Source organism: Camellia sinensis, chromosome 3 (assembly GCF_055761805.1).
Source record: "Camellia sinensis isolate YWXY chromosome 3, ASM5576180v1, whole genome shotgun sequence".
NCBI classification, from domain to species: Eukaryota; Viridiplantae; Streptophyta; class Magnoliopsida; order Ericales; family Theaceae; genus Camellia; species Camellia sinensis.
This window is the reverse complement of record NC_138963.1, coordinates 3592960-3611110: the sequence shown is the minus strand read 5'-3', so window position 1 is coordinate 3611110 and position 18151 is coordinate 3592960. Positions and strand designations below refer to the sequence as shown.

The window sequence follows — 18151 nt, the reverse complement described above, 5'->3', positions numbered from 1 at the left end:
CATATCTGTCATCATGCAAGAGAGTCCGAATAAGTGTCTGAGTGTTCAAACCCTAGAGCATTAGAAATGGAAAGTAAACATCATAATTACATATCTGCCATAATCCAAGAGCGTCCGAATAATGGACCAAGTGTTCAAGCCCTAATGCAAGAGAAATGGTAAGTCTGCAAGAGGGTCCGAATAAGTGTCCGATTGTTCAAACCCTAATGGATGAGAATTGGTAAGCAAACACCATAATTACATATCTGGTATGATGTAAGAGGGTCCGAAAAGGGTCAAAGTGTACGAACCCTAATGCATGAGAAATGGAAAGTAAACACCGTAATTACATATCTGTTATCATGCAACAGAGTCTGAGTAAGTGTCCCATTGTTCAAATCCTAATGCATGAGAAACGGAAAGAAAACAACATAATTACATATCTGCCATGATGTAAGAGGGTCCGAATAAGAGTCTGAGTTTTCAAACCCTAATGCATGAGAAATGGCAATTAAACACCATGATTATGTATTTGCCATCATGCATGAGGATCCGAATAAGTGTCTGAGTGTTCAAACCCTAAAGCATGAGAAATGGTAAAAAAACACCATATTTACATATCTGCCAACATCCAAGACGGTTCGAATAATGGTTCGAGTGTTCAAACCCTAATGCATGAGAAATGGTAAGAAAACTCCATATTTACATATCTTCCATCATGTAGGAGGGTCCGAATAATGGTCCAAGTGTTCGAGCCCTAATGCATGAGAAATGATAAGTAAAAACCACAATTACATATCTATCATCATGCAAGAGGGTCTGAATAAGTGTCCGAGTGTTCGAACACAAATTCATGAGAATTGGTAAGTAAAAACCATAATTACATATCAACTATGATGCAAGAGGGTCCAAAAAAGAGTCCAAGTGTTCGAACACTAATGCATGAGAAATGGAAAGTAAACACCGTACTTACATATCGACCATCATGCAAGAGAGTCCGAATAGGTGTCCGAGTGTTCAAACCCTAATGCATGAGAAATGGAAAGTAAACAGCATAATTACATATCTGCCATGATGTAAGGGGGTCCGAATAAGTGTCAGATTGTTCGAACCCTAATGCGTAAGAAATGGTAAGTAAACACCATAATTACGTATCTGCCATCACGCATGAGGATCCGAATAAGTGTTCGAGTGTTCGAACCCTATTACATGAGAAATGGTAAGAAAACATCAAATTTACATATCTGCCATCATGCAAAAGGATCCGAATATGTATCCGAGTGTTCGAACCCTAATGCGTGACAAATGGTAAGAAAACACCGTAATTACATATCTGTCATCATGCAAGAGAGTCTGAGTAAGTGTCCGATTGTTCAAACCCTAATGCATGAGAAATGGAAAGAAAACAGCATAATTACATATCTGCCATGATGTAAGAGGGTCCGAATAAGAGTCTGAGTTTTCAAACCTTAATGCATGAGAAATGGCAATTAAACACCATGATTATGTATTTGCCATCATGCATGAGGATCCGAATAAGTGTCCGAGTGTTCAAACCCTAAAGCATGAGAAATGGTAAAAAAAACACCATATTTACATATCTGCCAACATCCAAGACGGTTCGAATAATGGTTCGAGTGTTCAAACCCTAATGCATGAGAAATGGTAAGAAAACACCATATTTACATATCTTCCATCATGTAGGAGGGTCCGAATAATGGTCCAAGTGTTCGAGCCCTAATGCATGAGAAATGATAAGTAAAAACCACAATTACATATCTATCATCATGCAAGAGGGTCTGAATAAGTGTCCGAGTGTTCGAACACAAATTCATGAGAATTGGTAAGTAAAAACCATAATTACATATCAACTATGATGCAAGAGGGTCCAAAAAAGAGTCCAAGTGTTCGAACACTAATGCATGAGAAATGGAAAGTAAACACCGTACTTACATATCGACCATCATGCAAGAGAGTCCGAATAGGTGTCCGAGTGTTCAAACCCTAATGCATGAGAAATGGAAAGTAAACAGCATAATTACATATCTGCCATGATGTAAGGGGGTCCGAATAAGTGTCAGATTGTTCGAACCCTAATGCGTAAGAAATGGTAAGTAAACACCATAATTACGTATCTGCCATCACGCATGAGGATCCGAATAAGTGTTCGAGTGTTCGAACCCTATTGCATGAGAAATGGTAAGAAAACATCAAATTTACATATCTGCCATCATGCAAAAGGATCCGAATATGTATCCGAGTGTTCGAACCCTAATGCGTGACAAATGGTAAGAAAACACCGTAATTACATATCTGTCATCATGCAAGAGAGTCTGAGTAAGTGTCTGATTGTTCAAACCCTAATGCATGAGAAATGGAAAGAAAACAGCATAATTACATATCTGCCATGATGTAAGAGGGTCCGAATAAGAGTCTGAGTTTTCAAACCTTAATGCATGAGAAATGGCAATTAAACACCATGATTATGTATTTGCCATCATGCATGAGGATCCGAATAAGTGTCCGAGTGTTCAAACCCTAAAGCATGAGAAATGGTAAAAAAACACCATATTTACATATCTGCCAACATCCAAGACGGTTCGAATAATGGTTCGAGTGTTCAAACCCAAATGCATGAGAAATTGTAAGAAAACACCATATTTACATATCTTCCATCATGTAGGAGGGTCAGAATAAGTGTTCTAGTGTTCGAACCCTAAAGCATGAGAAATGGTATGTAAACACCATAATTACGCATCTGTCATCAAGCAAGAGCGTCCGAATAAGTGTCTGAGTGTTCGAACCCTAATGCATGGGAAATGGTAAGTAAAAACCATAATTACATATCTGCTATGATGCAAGAGGGTCCAAAAAAGAGTCCAAGTGTTCGAACACTAATGCATGAGAAATGGAAAGTAAACACCGTACTTACATATCGGCCATCATGCAAGAGAGTCCGAATAGGTGTCCGAGTGTTCAAACTCTAATGCATGAGAAATGGAAAGTAAACAACATAATTACATATCTGCCATGATGCAAGGGGGTCCGAATAAGTGTCAGATTGTTCGAACCCTAATGCGTAAGAAATGGTAAGTAAACACCATAATTACGTATCTGCCATCACGCATGAGGATCCGAATAAGTGTTCGAGTGTTCGAACCCTATTGCATGAGAAATGGTAAGAAAACATCAAATTTACATATCTGCCATCATGCAAAAGGATCCGAATATGTATCCGAGTGTTCGAACCCTAATGCGTGACAAATGGTAAGAAAACACCGTAATTACATATCTGTCATCATGCAAGAGAGTCTGAGTAAGTGTCCGATTGTTCAAACCCTAATGCATGAGAAATGGAAAGAAAACAGCATAATTACATATCTGCCATGATGTAAGAGGGTCCGAAGAAGAGTCTGAGTTTTCAAACCCTAATGCATGAGAAATGGCAATTAAACACCATGATTATGTATTTGCCATCATGCTTGAGGATCCGAATAAGTGTCCGAGTGTTCAAACCCTAAAGCATGAGAAATGGTAAAAAAACACCATATTTACATATCTGCCAACATCCAAGACGGTTCGAATAATGGTTCGAGTGTTCAAACCCAAATGCATGAGAAATGGTAAGAAAACACCATATTTACATATCTTCCATCATGTAGGAGGGTCCGAATAAGTGTTCTAGTGTTCGAACCCTAAAGCATGAGAAATGGTATGTAAACACCATAATTACGCATCTGTCATCAAGCAAGAGCGTCCGATTAAGTGTCTGAGTGTTCGAACCCTAATGCATGCGAAATGGTAAGTAAACATCACAATTACATACTTGCCATCAGGCAAGAGAGTCCGAATAAGTGGCCGAGTGCTCAAACCCTAATGCAAGAGAAATGGAAAACAAACACCATAATTACATATCTGTCATGACGTAAAAAGGTCCGAATAAGTGTCCAAGTGTTCGAACCCGACTGCATGAGAAATGGGAAGTAAACATCATAATTACATATCTACCGTCATGCAGGAGTGTCCGAATTAGTGTCCGAGTGTTCAAACCCTAAAGCATGAGAAATGGAAGGTAAAAACCATAATTACATATCTGTCGTGATGTATGACGGTCTGAATAAATGTTGGGGTGTTCGAACCCTAATGCATGAAAAATGGTAAATAAACACCATAACTACATATCCGCCATCATCCAAGAGGGTCCGAATAATGGTCCAAGTGTTCGAGCCCTAATGCATGAGAAATGATTAGTAAAAACCACAATTACATTTCTGTCATCATGCAAGAGGGTCTCAATAAGTGTCCGAGTGTTCGAACACAAATTCATGAGAATTGGTAAGTAAAAACCATAATTACATATCTGCTATGATGCAAGAGGGTCCAAAAAAGAGTCCAAGTGTTCGAACACTAATGCATGAGAAATGGAAGTAAACACCGTACTTACATATCTGCCATCATGCAAGAGAGTCCGAATAAGTGTCTGAGTGTTCAAACCCTAATGCATGAGAAATGGAAAGTAAACAGCATAATTACATATCTGCCATGATGCAAGGGGGTCCGAATAAGTGTCAGATTGTTCGAACCCTAATGCGTAAGAAATGGTAAGTAAACACCATAATTACGTATCTGCCATCACGCATGAGGATCCGAATAAGTGTTCGAGTGTTCGAACCCTAATGCATGAGAAATGGTAAGAAAACATCAAATTTACATATCTGTCATCATGCAAAAGGATCCGAATATGTATCCGAGTGTTCGAACCCTAATGCGTGACAAATGGTAAGAAAACACCGTAGTTACATATTTGTCATCATGCAAGAGAGTCTGAGTAATTGTCCCATTGTTCAAACCCTAAAGCATGAGGAATGGAAAGAAAACAACATAATTACATATCTGCCATGATGTAAGAGGGTCCGAATAAGAGTCTGAGTTTTCAAACCCTAATGCATGAGAAATTGCAATTAAACACCATGATTATGTATTTGCCATCATGCATGAGGATCCGAATAAGTGTCCGAGTGTTCAAACCCTAAAGCATGAGAAATGGTAAAAAAACACCATATTTACATATCTGCCATCATCCAAGATGGTTCGAATAATGGTTCGAGTGTTCAAACCCTAATGCATGAGAAATGGTAAGAAAACACCATATTTACATATCTTCCATCATGTAGGAGGGTCCGAATAAGTGTTCGAGTGTTCGAACCCTAAAGCATGAGAAATGGTATGTAAACACCATAATTACGCATCTGTCATCAAGCAAGAGCGTCCGAATAAGTGTCTGAGTGTTCGAACCCTAATGCATGCGAAATGGTAAGTAAACATCACAATTACATACTTGCCATCAGGCAAGAGAGTCCGAATAAGTGGCCGAGTGCTCAAACCCTAATGCAAGAAAAATGGAAAACAAACACCATAATTACATATCTACCATGACGTAAAAAGGTCCGAATAAGTGTCCAAGTGTTCGAACCCGACTGCATGAGAAATGGGAAGTAAACATCATAATTACATATCTACCGTCATGCAGGAGTGTCCGAATTAGTGTCCGAGTGTTCAAACCCTAAAGCATGAGAACTGGAAGGTAAAAACCATAATTACATATCTGCCGTGATGTTTGACGGTCTGAATAAATGTTAGGGTGTTCGAACCCTAATGCATGAAAAAGGGTAAATAAACACCATAACTACATATCCGCCATCATCCAAGAGGGTCCGAATAATGGTCCAAGTGTTCGAGCCCTAATGCATGAGAAATGATAAGTAAAAACCACAATTACATATCTATCATCATGCAAGAGGGTCCGAATAAGTGTCCGAGTGTTCGAACACAAATTCATGAGAATTGGTAAGTAAAAACCATAATTACATATCTGCTATGATGCAAGAGGGTCCAAAAAAAAGTCCAAGTGTTCGAACACTAATGCATGAGAAATGGAAAGTAAACACCGTACTTACATATCTACCATCATTCAAGAGAGTCCGAATAAGTGTCCGAGTGTTCAAACCATAATGCATGAGAAATGGAAAGTAAAAAGCATAATTACATACCTGCCGTGATGCAAGGGGGTCCGAATAAGTGTCCGATTGTTCGAACCCTAATGCGTATGAAATGGTAAGTAAACACCATAATTACGTATCTGCCATCACGCATGAGAATCCGAATAAGTGTTCGAGTGTTCGAACCCTAATGCATGAGAAATGATAAGAAAACATCAAATTTACATATCTGCCATCATGCAAAAGGATCCGAATATGTATCCGAGTGTTCGAACCCTAATGCGTGACAAATGGTAAGAAAACACCGTAATTACATATCTGCCATCATGCAAAGTGTCCGAGTGTTCGAACACTGATGGATAAGAAATAGAAAGTAAACATCGTAATTATATATCTACCATCATCCAGGAGGGTCCGAATAATGGTCCGAGTGTTCAAGCCCAAATGCATGAGAAATGGTAAGTAAACATTAAAATTACATATCTGCCATCATGCAAGAGGGTCCGAATAAGTGTCCGGGTGTTCAAACCCTAATACATGAGAATTGGTAAGCAAACACCACAATTAAATATCTGTTATGATGCAAGAGGGTCCAAAAAAGGGTCTGAGTGTTCAAACCCTAATGCATGAGAAATGGAAAATAAACACCGTAATTACAATTCTGCCATGATGCAAGAGGGTCTGAATAAGTGTCTCAGTGTTCGAACCCTAATTCATGAGAAATGGTAAGTAGACACCATAATTACGTATCTGCCATCAAGCAAGAGAGTCCGAATAAGTGTCCGAGTGTTCAAACCCTAATGCAAGAGAAATGGAAACTAAACATTATAATTACATATCTGCCATCATCCAAGAGGGTCTGAATAATGGTCCAAGGGTTTGAGCCCTAATGCATGAGAAATGGTAAGTAAACACCATAATTACGTATTTGCCATCATGCAAGAGGGTCCGAATAAGTGTCCGAGTGTTCGAACCCTAATGCGTGAGAATTGGTAAGTAAACACCATAATTACATATCTGCTATGATGCGAGAGGGTCCGAAAAAGAGTCCAAGTGTTCGAACCCTAATGCATGAGAAATGGAAAGTAAACACCATAATTACGTATCTGCCATCATGCAAGAGAGTCCGAATAAGTGTACGAGTGTTCAAACCCTAATGCATGAGAAATGGAAAGTAAACAGTGTAGTTGCATATCTGCCATGATGCAAGAGGGTCCGAATATCTATCCGGGTGTTCGAACCCTAATGCATGAGAAATGGTAAGTAAACACCATAATTACGTATCTGCTATCATGCATGAGGATCCGGATAAGTGTCCGAGTGTTCGAACCCTAATGCATGAGAAATGGCAATAAAACATCATATTTGCATATCTGCCATCATGCAAAAGGATTCGAATATGTATCCGAATGTTCGAACCCTAATGCATGAGAAATGGAAAATAAACACCCTAACTACATATCTGCCATGACGTAAAAAGGTCCAAATAAGTGTCCGAGTGTTCGAACCCTAATGCATGAAAAATGGTAAGTAAACACCATAATTACATATCTACTGTCATGCAGGAGTGTCCGAATTAATGTCCGAGTGTTCAAACCCTAATGCATGAAAAATGGAAGGTAAAAACCATAATTATATATCTTCCATCATGTAGGAGGGTCAGAATAAGTGTTCGAGTGTCCGAACCCTAAAGCCTGAGAAATGATATGTAAACACCATAATTACATATCTCCGATCATGCAAGAGCGTCCAAATAAGTGTCCGAGTGTTCAAACCCTAATCCATGATAAATGGTAAATAAACTCCAAAATTACATACTTGCCATCATGCAAGACAGTCTGAATAAGTGGCCGAGTGCTCAAACCCCAATGCATGTGAAATGAAAAATGAACTCCATAATTACATATCTGCCATGACGTAAAAAGGACCGAATAAGTGCCCGAGTGTACAAACCCTAATGTATGAAAAATGGTAAGTAAACACCATAATTACATATCTACCGTCATGCAGGAGTATCTGAATTAGTGTCCGAGTGTTCAAACCCTAATGCATGAGTAATGGAAAGTAAGCATCATAATTACATATCTGCCATCATCCAAGAGGGTCCGATTAATGGTCCAAGTGTTCGAGCCCTAATGGATGAGAAATGGTAAGTAAACACCATAATTACATATCTGCCATCATGCAAGAGGGTCCGAATAAGTGTCCGATTGTTCAAACCCTAATGCATGAGAATTGGTAAGTAAACACCATAATTACATATCTGCTGTGATGCAAGAGGGTCAGAAAAAGGGTCAAAGTGCTCGAGCCCTAATGCATGAGAAATGGTACGTAAACACCATAATTACATATCTGCCATCATCCAAGAAGGTCCGAAGAAGTGTCCGATTGTTCAAACCCTAATGCATGAGAATTGGTAAATAAACACCATAATTACATAGCTGCTATGATGCAAGAGGGTCCGAAAAAGGGTGAAAGTGTTCGAACCCTAATGCATGAGAAATGGAAAGTAAACACAGTAATTACATATCTGTCACCATGCAAGAGAGTCTGAGTAAGTGTTCGAGTATTCAAACCCTAATGCGTGAGAAATGGAAAGTAAACAGCATAATTACATATCTGCCATGATGCAAGAGCGTCCGAATAAGAGTCTGAGAGTTCGAACCCTAATGCATTAGAAATGGCAAGTAAACACCATAATTATGTATCTGCCACCATGCATGAGGGTCCGAACAAGTGTCCGAGTGTTCGAACCCTAATGCATGAGAAATGGTAAGGAAACATCATATTTACATATCTGTCATCATGCAAAAGGATCCGAATATGTGTCCGAGTGTTCGAACCCTAATGCATCACAAATGGTAAGTTAACACCATAATTACATATGCGCCATCATGCAAGAGGTTCCGAATAAGTGTCCGAGTGTTCGAACTCTTATGGATGAGAAATGGAAAGTAAACATCATAATTATATATCTGCCATCATCCAAGAGGGTCCGAATAATGGTCCAAGTGTTCGAGCCCTAATGCATGAGAAATGGTAAGTAAACACCAAAATTACATAGCTGCCATCACGCAAGTGGGTCCGAATAAGTGTCCGATTTTTCAAACCCTAATGCATGAGAATTGGTAAGTAAACACCATAATTACATATCTACTATGATGCAACAGGGTCCGAAAAAGGGTCAAAATGTTCAAGCCCGAATGCATGAGAAATGGTAAGTAAACACCATAATTACATATCTGCCATCATGCAAGAGGGTCCGAATAGGTGTCCGATTGTTCAAACCCTAATGCATGAGAATTGGTAAGTAAACACCATAATTACATATCTGCTATGATGCAAGCAGGTCTGAAAAAGGGTCAAAGTGTTCGAACGCTAATGCATGAGAAATGGAAAGTAAACACCGTAATTACATATCTGCCATCAAGCAAAAGAGTCTGAGTAAGTGTTCGAGAATTCAAACCCTGATGCATGAGAAATGGAAAGTAAACAGCATAATTACATATCTGCCATGATGCAAGAGGGTCTGAATAAGAGTCTAAGAGTTCGAACCCTAATGGATGAGAAATGGCAAGTAAACACCATAATTATCTATCTGCCATCATGCATGAGGATCTAAGTAAGTGTCCGAGTGTCCGAACTCTAATGCATGAGAAATGGTAAGAGACATCATATTTACATATCTACAATCATGCAAAAGGATCCGAATATGTTTCCGAGTGTTCGAACCCTAATGCGTGACAAATGGTAAGTTAACACTATAATTACATCTCTGCCATCATGTAAGAGGCTCCGGATAAGTGTCCAAGTGTTTGAACTCCTATGGATGAGAAATGGAAAGCAAACATCATAATTACATATCTGCCATCATCCAAGAGGGTCCGAATAATGGTCCTAGTGTTCGAGCCCTAATGCATGTGAAATGGTTAGTAAACATCATAATTACATATCTGCCATCATGCAAGAGAGTCCAAATAATTGTCCGAGTGTTCGAACCCTAGTGCATGAGAATTGATGGGTAAACACAATAATTACATATCTGCTATGATGCATGAGGATACGAAAAAGGGTTCGAGTGTTCGAACCCTAATGCATGAGAAATTGAAAGTAAACACCGTAATTATATATCTGCCATCATGCAAGAGAATCCGAATGAGTGTCCGAGTGTTCAAACCCTATTGCGTGAGAAATGGAAATAAACACCATAATCACATAATTGCGTGACAAATCTGCCATGATGCAAGACGGTCCGAATAAGTGTCCATATGTTCGGACCCCAATGAATGAGAAATGCTAAGTAAACACCAAAATTACATATCTGCCATAATGCCAGAGTGTCCGAATAAGTGTCCGGGTGTTCGAACCCTAATGCATGAGAAATGGAAACTAAACGCCATAATTACATATCTGCCATCCTGCAAGAGAGTCTGAATAAGTGGCCGAGTGTTCAATCCCTAATGCGTGAGAAATGGAAAATTAACACTATAATTACATATCTGCCATGATGCAAAAATGTCTGAATAAGTGTCCGAGTGTTCGAACCCTAATGCATGAGAAATGGTAAGTAAACACCATAATCACATTTCTGGCATCATGCAAGAGAGTCCGAATAAGTGTCCGAGTGTTTAAACCTAAAGTGATGAAAAATGGAAAGTGGACGTCATAGTTACATATCTTCCTCGATGCAAGTGGGTCTGAATAAGTGTCCGAGTGTTCGAACCCTAATGCATGAGAAACGGTAAGAAAACACCATATTTACATATCTGCCATCATCCAAGACGGTTCAAATAATGGTCCGAGTGTTCAAACCCTAAAGCATGAAAAATGGTATGTAAACACCATAATTACATATCTGTCATCATGCAAGAGCGTCCAGATAAGTGTTTGAGTGTTCGAGCCCTAATGCATGCGAAATGGTAAGTAAACACCATAATTACATACTTGCCATCAAGGAAGAGAGTCCGAAGAAGTGGCCGAGTGCTCAAACCCTAATGCATGAGAAATGGAAAATAAACACAATAATTACATATCTGCCATGGCGCAAAAAGGTTCGAATAAGGGTCCAAGTGTTCGAACCCAAATGCATGAGAAATGGGAAGTAAACATCGTAATTACATATCTACCGTCATGCAGGAGTGTCTGAATTAGTGTCCGAGTGTTCAAATCCTAAAGCATGAGAAATGGAAGATAAAAACCATAATTACATATCTGCAATGATTCAAATTGGTCCGAATAAATGTCAAAGTGCTCGAACCCTAATGCATGAAAAATGGTAAGTAAACAACATAATTACATATCTGACATCATCCAAGAGGGTCCGAATGTTGGTCCAGTGTTCGAGTCCAAATACATGAGAAATGGTAAGTAAAAACCAAAATTACATATCTGTCATCATGCAAGAGGATCCGAATAAGTGTCCGAGTGTTCGAACCCTAATGCATGAGAATTGGTAAGTAAACACCACAATTAGATTTCTGCTACGATGCAACAGGGTCCGAAAAGGAGTCCAAGCATTCGAACCCTAATGAATGAGAAATGGAAAGTAAACACCGTAATTACATATCTGCCATCATGCAAGAGAGTCCGAATAAGTGTCTGAGTGTTCAAACTCTAATACTTGAGAAATGGAAAGTAAATAGCGTAATTACATATCTGCCATGAGTCAAGAGGGTCCGAATAAGTGTCTGAGTGTTCGAACCCTAATGCATGGGAAATGGTAAGTAAACATCATAATTACATATCTGCCATCATCCAAGAGGGTCCGAATAATGGTCCAAGTGTTCGAGCCCTATTGCAAGAGAAATGGTAAGTGTAACCAGCCCGCGGAGGGGACCCTGCTACAGTTCGGACTCTCGATTTTGTGTTACAGTTCTTAATCTGAACCAAAGAGTCCAAATCTGGCAAATCGTTTTGAGAAACAGATTTTTGAAAAAGTAGTGCCAAACATGGACTGCTTTGCCAGATACAGAGTCGCCACCTAAATATATTTTTTTAATGGTGGAATTTAGGAAACCCTGACTCGGTGCCGAAGGCCACATGTCCGTCATCACCGGAGTTGTCTCGGCTCGGGAGCTTGGGTACGATCGGGAAAGGTCAGCTATGAGCACCCCCTTTCGCCCGGTCCGAAGGCCGGCCTTTACTAACCGTGATATTCAATTTTGAAAACGTTACGTGTTCTTATTCCGGTTATTAGCCTAGAATTACTATGTTATGCGCGCAACAAACAAGTATAGACTAGATCGCCTAATTTGGAAATAAACATTGCATATCCGTTTGTTTTGAAAATGCTTTGGAATTTGCTACTCGCAAGTAGGCTAAAACACGGATTCCAATGAGTTTTTCCAACTCAAACAATCCAACCTTCACCCACAGGCATTCAAATAGTTTAGCATATAAGCATTTAGCCGCATGGCAAGCATATTGTCATGTTAACATTCACACGCATGCGAGATGCTAAAGCATAAATACTTACATCGTACTCCGTGCCAAAACAATAAACTAGTTAGAAAACATGCGTGTCCTAGTTCATGTTAGTTTGCCTAATGCAACACATACAGGATGCAATCAAAGTAGGCTCGGCTAACCTAAGCATGGCATGTGAAATGCGATCAACTATCACGTATTCAAATTTGAATTGAAATACAAATGCAGTTAGCGTGATGTACCGAGCCTAATGCATGCAATACAAATGCATGAATGCACGCATGCATAGCATAAGGTATGCTAAATTAAACGTGCCCTAATCTACCATCATAAGCAGGTAAATAAAAGGGAAGAAAGAAGTGGGGATTGGGAGACATACACACACTCACCCACACTTATTACAGATTTGCCCTCACTCGGAGGGACTAAATGAATATTACAGTCCAAATGATAAGCGAATAAATTATTACAGAAATTCTAATTAATTAAATAGAAAGAATGCAAAAGAAAGAAGAGGATGGCCGCAGCCTCTGCCCCGGGATGCGCGAATGATGCGTGCTCGAAATCCGGCTCGCCTGAAAAACCCGTACCGTACCCCTACCACCTCTGTTTACACTGCCTTGTCTCTCTGAAAATTGCCAAAGTCCTGGAGCAGGTTCCTTACACACTGCAAAGCACCACCGGCCAGACAGAATTCCCACCGACACCTTACAATTTCCACCGGCTGTTCTTGGACCCATCGGCACTTCAGATATTGCCGGTCGGCACTTAATTCTGCCGGTCGGCAGAAATTTCCTGCAGAAGATAGTTTTGACAGCAAACAGAGAGCAGACAGTGCATGGCATGGGGTTTTCAGGCATACGTGAGCATGGTCATGCTTCCTATCATGCTTTGAACTCAAGGAAGCATGATCCTCGATCCTTGAGCCATCAATGGTGCATGATAGCCCAAGGGATCAATTTTGCCACTTGATATAAATATGCATGCAACAAACAAAATGAGAACCAAAGCCTTATCAAGCCAGAGTCAAAGGCCTCGGTGACCGAGAATCGAGGCACATTACATCACTTGAAGAATGAATGTTCCTTGATTCCCACACTTGGTTTGACACCCCAAACCAAGTAAATGCGATGCATGTTATGCAAACATGATTCAAAATGCAACAATGACATGGAAATGCGAAGCATGCCAAATGTTATGCAACTCACATGGCAAGTATGCAATGCTAGACATGCAAGATGCAATGCTAATACGAACAATTTAAACAATAGGACTAAAATGTTACAACACTTAATGAAGCAAACATGCAATGGTCACAAGACAAGTATGCAAGGGGGCCTCAAACCATAAAGGGGCAGACCTTAAACCACCCCAAAACAGCGGCCAAAAGTGCCTAATAGGGTGGACAAGAACCTATGCCAACAAGCAATCCAATGGTCCCAAGGCTAAGGCACAAAAAAAAAGGCATTTCACCCCCACCAACATGACCACTCATGGCATGGTTTAGACAAGTAAAAAATAGAGTTTTTGCAGACAAAATAATGCATGAGAAATGGTAAGTAAACACCATAATTACATATCTGCCATGAGGCAAGAGTGTCCGAATAATTGTCCGAGGGTTCAAACCCTAATGCATGAGAAATGGAAATTAAATGCCATAATTACATATCTGTCATCATCTAAGACGGTCTGAATAAGGGTCTGAGTTTTCAAACCCGAATGCTTGAGAAATGGTATGTAAACACCATAATTACATATCTGCCATCATGCAAGAGGATCCAAATAAGTGTCCAAGTGTTCGAACCCTAATGCATGCGAATTGGTAAGTAAAACACCATAATTACATGTCTTCCGTGATGCAAGAGGGTCTGAATAAGTGTCCGTGTGTTCGAACCCTAATGCATGAGAAATGGTAAGTAAACACCATAATTACATATCTGCCATCATGCAAGAGTGTCCGAATAAATGTCCGAGGGTTCGACCCCTAATGCATGAGAATTGGAAATTAAACAGCATAATTACATATCTGCCATCATCTAAGATGGTCCGAATATGTGTCTGAGTGTTCGAACCCGAATGCTCGAGAAATGGTAAGCAAACACCATATTTACGTATCTGCCAACATGCAAAGGGATTTGAATATGTGTCCAATTGTTCGAACCCTAATGAATTAGAAATGGTAAGTAAACACCATAATTACATATCTGTCATGATGCAAGAGGGTCCGAATAGGTGCCCATGTGTTCAATTCCTAATGCATGAGAAATGGTAAGTAAACACCATAATTGCATATCTGCCATCATGCAAGAGGGTCCGAATAAGTGTTCGAGTGTTTTAATCCTAATACATGAGAAATGGAAAGTAAACAGCCTAATTACATATCTGCCACCATCCAAGACGGTACGAATAAGGGTATGACTGTTCAAGCCCGAATGCTAGAGAAATGGTAAGTAAACACCATATTTGCATATCTTGCATCATGCAAGAGGATTTGAATATGTGTCCCATTGTTCGAACCCTAATGCATGATAAATGGGCTTCTCACCTAAGTGGATTCACTTAATTTCTCAATGTGTATCTACCGTTCAATTTGCTGTCTTGGTTAATGGCACCCCGTTGGATTTTTTTGAACCTGCTGCGGGTCTGCGGCAAGGCGACCCCCTTTCGCCGTATTTGTTTTTATTGGTAATGCATGTCTTTTCGGAAGGATTTGCGCATCTGGCGTCTCTTAACATCTGCCGTGGTATTGCTATTAGTCAGCAGTCGCCACCCATTTCACATTTGCTCTTTGCTGATGATTGTTTTATATTCCTCAACTATAAGATCGAAGAAATTTGGTGCTTCCATTGGTTTTTAAATGCTTTTTGTCACTATTCCGGGCTGCGTATAAATTTTCATAAATCAGAGCTTTATCTTAGTCCAATTTCTCACATTTGGATGGGGACTGGCTGGTTTCTCTTTTTGGAGTTAAAGTTGTCCCAAAACCTGGCATCTATTTGGGGGCTAACTTGGGTTTCTCCAGGCGCTCAAAGTCGGACATATTTACTTCCATTCTGAGTAAAGTTAGCCACAAGTTACAAGGATGGAAGTGTGATTTTTTAAATTTTGCAGGCCGGGGTATTTTGGTCAAACATGTCCTTCATTCCATTCTGGTGTACCTTATGACTGTGTTTCGCATGCCTGAATCATTCCAGCATAAGCTTACATCTCTTATTCGTCAGTTTCTTTGGGCCTCTTCCCGGGGTAAAGGGATATCTTGGAAAAAATGGACATATCTGTGTCTCCCAATAGACTGGGGTGGATTGGGTTTTCGAAATCTTATGTGTTTTAACCAAGCTTTGCTCGCTAAACAAGCATGGCAGATTCTTTCATGTCCTAATTTATTACTTTCACGAGTGTTGCTCGGTAAATGTTGTCAACGGCGTTCTTTTCTTGACATTCGCCAATCTTCGTCCTCTTCATGGGGATGGCGGAGTATTTTATGGGGCCGTTCGTTACTTGCCTCGGGGCTTCAATGGGTAGTGGGGAATGGACAACGTATTAATCCACTTGAGGATCAATGGATTCCGATTGTTTCAAATCCTTGTAGAGGGCGAGGTTGGACTGATATTTGTCCTGGGTTAAGGGTTGCACATTTCATAGATCCATTGCTACGGTCTTGGCGTCTTGAATTATTGAAATTGTTCTTTCCTGCATATGTTCTCCCTTATATAGTATCAATGCACATTTCTCAAGTTGATATTGAGGACAAAATGGTGTGGGGACCGACCAAAAGTGGTGAGTATTCAGTCAAATCGGGTTACAAGTAGGCGTTGACACGACAGTTTCCCGACCATTCTAGGCCTGATCCGGATTGGCAAGTTTGGAAATGCTTATGGCAGATCAAGATCCCCCCTAAATGGATCTTGTTTGTGTGGAAATGCCTACATAATATTCTTCCGGTTAAAACTGAATTAAAGAAAAGGGGATGCCAATTGATATTATTTGTTCCAGGTGTTTCCAGCATGCGGAATCCCTTGAACATCTATTTTTTGATTGCCCCATTTCACAACGGATTTGGCGTGGGTCGACTTTGGGTTTAGATTTTGGGGTGGGAAGACCTCTATCCTTTTTCTCATGGTTTCAAGGCTGGGTGCAACAAATACATGACTCGGAGATTGTAATACACTCCATTGCTGTCTTATGGGCCATTTGGATGCAACGTAACTCTGTAGAATTTCATAAAGTTGAGGTGTCCATAGAACGATCGATCATGTTTGCTTCTGAGTTACTAACATTATTTATTTCACCCCTGCACAATGTTCCCTATGAGATTTCTCACTTTAGTTCTTCTCCTCAAACCAGTTTTGTTAAGCAGGTTATATTGCAGACTGCTAAGCCTTGCATTGCTGCTGGTCCGCGTATGCGTATTGTTGTGGATGGCTCTTGGGTTGCTGTAGGTGAGCGCACTGGTCTGGCATGGGTTTGCTTCGATTCTGATGATCACCAGGTCTATGAGGAAGCTATTTTGGGACCTTCAATGCTATCTCCTCAACAAGTAGAAGCAGCTGCTGTTCTCCATGCTATGCGCTGGGCAGTCCATTCCAGCATCAATCAACTGCTTCTTCAAACAGATTGCTTAGTCCTTCTTCTGCTGCTCTACCATCAGGCTCAAGAATCTGATTGGAGTCTCCAATCCATTCTTGCTGATATTTTGTCATTGTGTAAATCTTTTGATTATGTTGTTTTGCAAAAAGTGGACCGTGATGTGGTTCACGCTGCTCACCAACTTGCTACTGATGTAAGACTTTCTAATTAGTTAATATTTGTATTGCTGAGTTATCCTCAAAAAAAAAAAAAAAAGAAAAGAAATGGTAAGTGTAGACGCGCCCGCGTGGGGGGGCCCTCGCTACACGCTACAGTTCGGACTTGATTTGTGTCACGGTTCTTAATTTGAACCAAAGAGTCCAAATCCGGCAAATCGTTTTGAGAAACAGATTTTTTGAAAAGAAGTGTCAAACATGGACTGCTTTGCCAGATATAGAGTCGCCACCTAAATATTTTAAAATGGGGGAATTTAGGAAACCTTGACTCGGTGCCAAAGGCCACGTGTCCGTCATCACCAAAGTTGCCTCGGCTCAGGAACTTGAGTACGAATGGGGAAGGTCAGCTATGAGCACCCCCTCTCGCCCGGTCCGAACACCGGCCTCTACTAACCGTGATATCCGTTTTTTGAAAACGTAATGTGTTCTCATTCCATTTATTAGCCTAGCATTACTATGTTATGCGCACAGCAAACAAGTATAGACCAAATCGCCTAAATTGGAAATAAGCATTGCATATCCGTTTATTTTGAAAAACACATTGGAATTTGCTACCCGCAAGTAGGCTAAAATACGGATTTCAACAAGTTTTTCCAACTCAGACAATCCAACCTTCACCCACAGGCATTCAGACAGTTTATCACATAAACATCTAGCCACATGGTAAGCATGCTGTTATGATAACATTCACACGCATGCGATATGCTAAAGCATGAAAATACTTACATCGTTCTCCATGCCAAAACAATAAACTAGTTATCCAACATGCATGGTTCTAGTTCATGTCAAATTGACTAGTGCAACACATACAGGATGCAATTAGAGTAGGCTCGGCTAACCTAAACATGGCATGTGAAATGCAACCAATTGATACACGTATTCAATTTGGAATTGAAGTACAGATGCAGTTAGAATGAGGCGCTGAGCCCGGTGCATGCGAGACAA

The 18151-nt window shown here is 40.2% G+C and overlaps 1 protein-coding gene across 1 annotated transcript in view; it reads left to right on the top strand.

Annotated features, from left to right (window-relative positions):
* Window positions 1–16213, top strand: part of LOC145820868 (uncharacterized) — a 190782-nt gene extending 174569 nt beyond the window's left edge. Inside the window, exon 4 of the mRNA XM_082917500.1 lies at window positions 16119–16213. Coding sequence (XP_082773626.1) covers window positions 16119–16213 — 95 coding nt within the window. The remainder of the gene's footprint in view (window positions 1–16118) is intronic.
* The last annotated feature ends 1938 nt before the right edge of the window (window positions 16214–18151 follow it).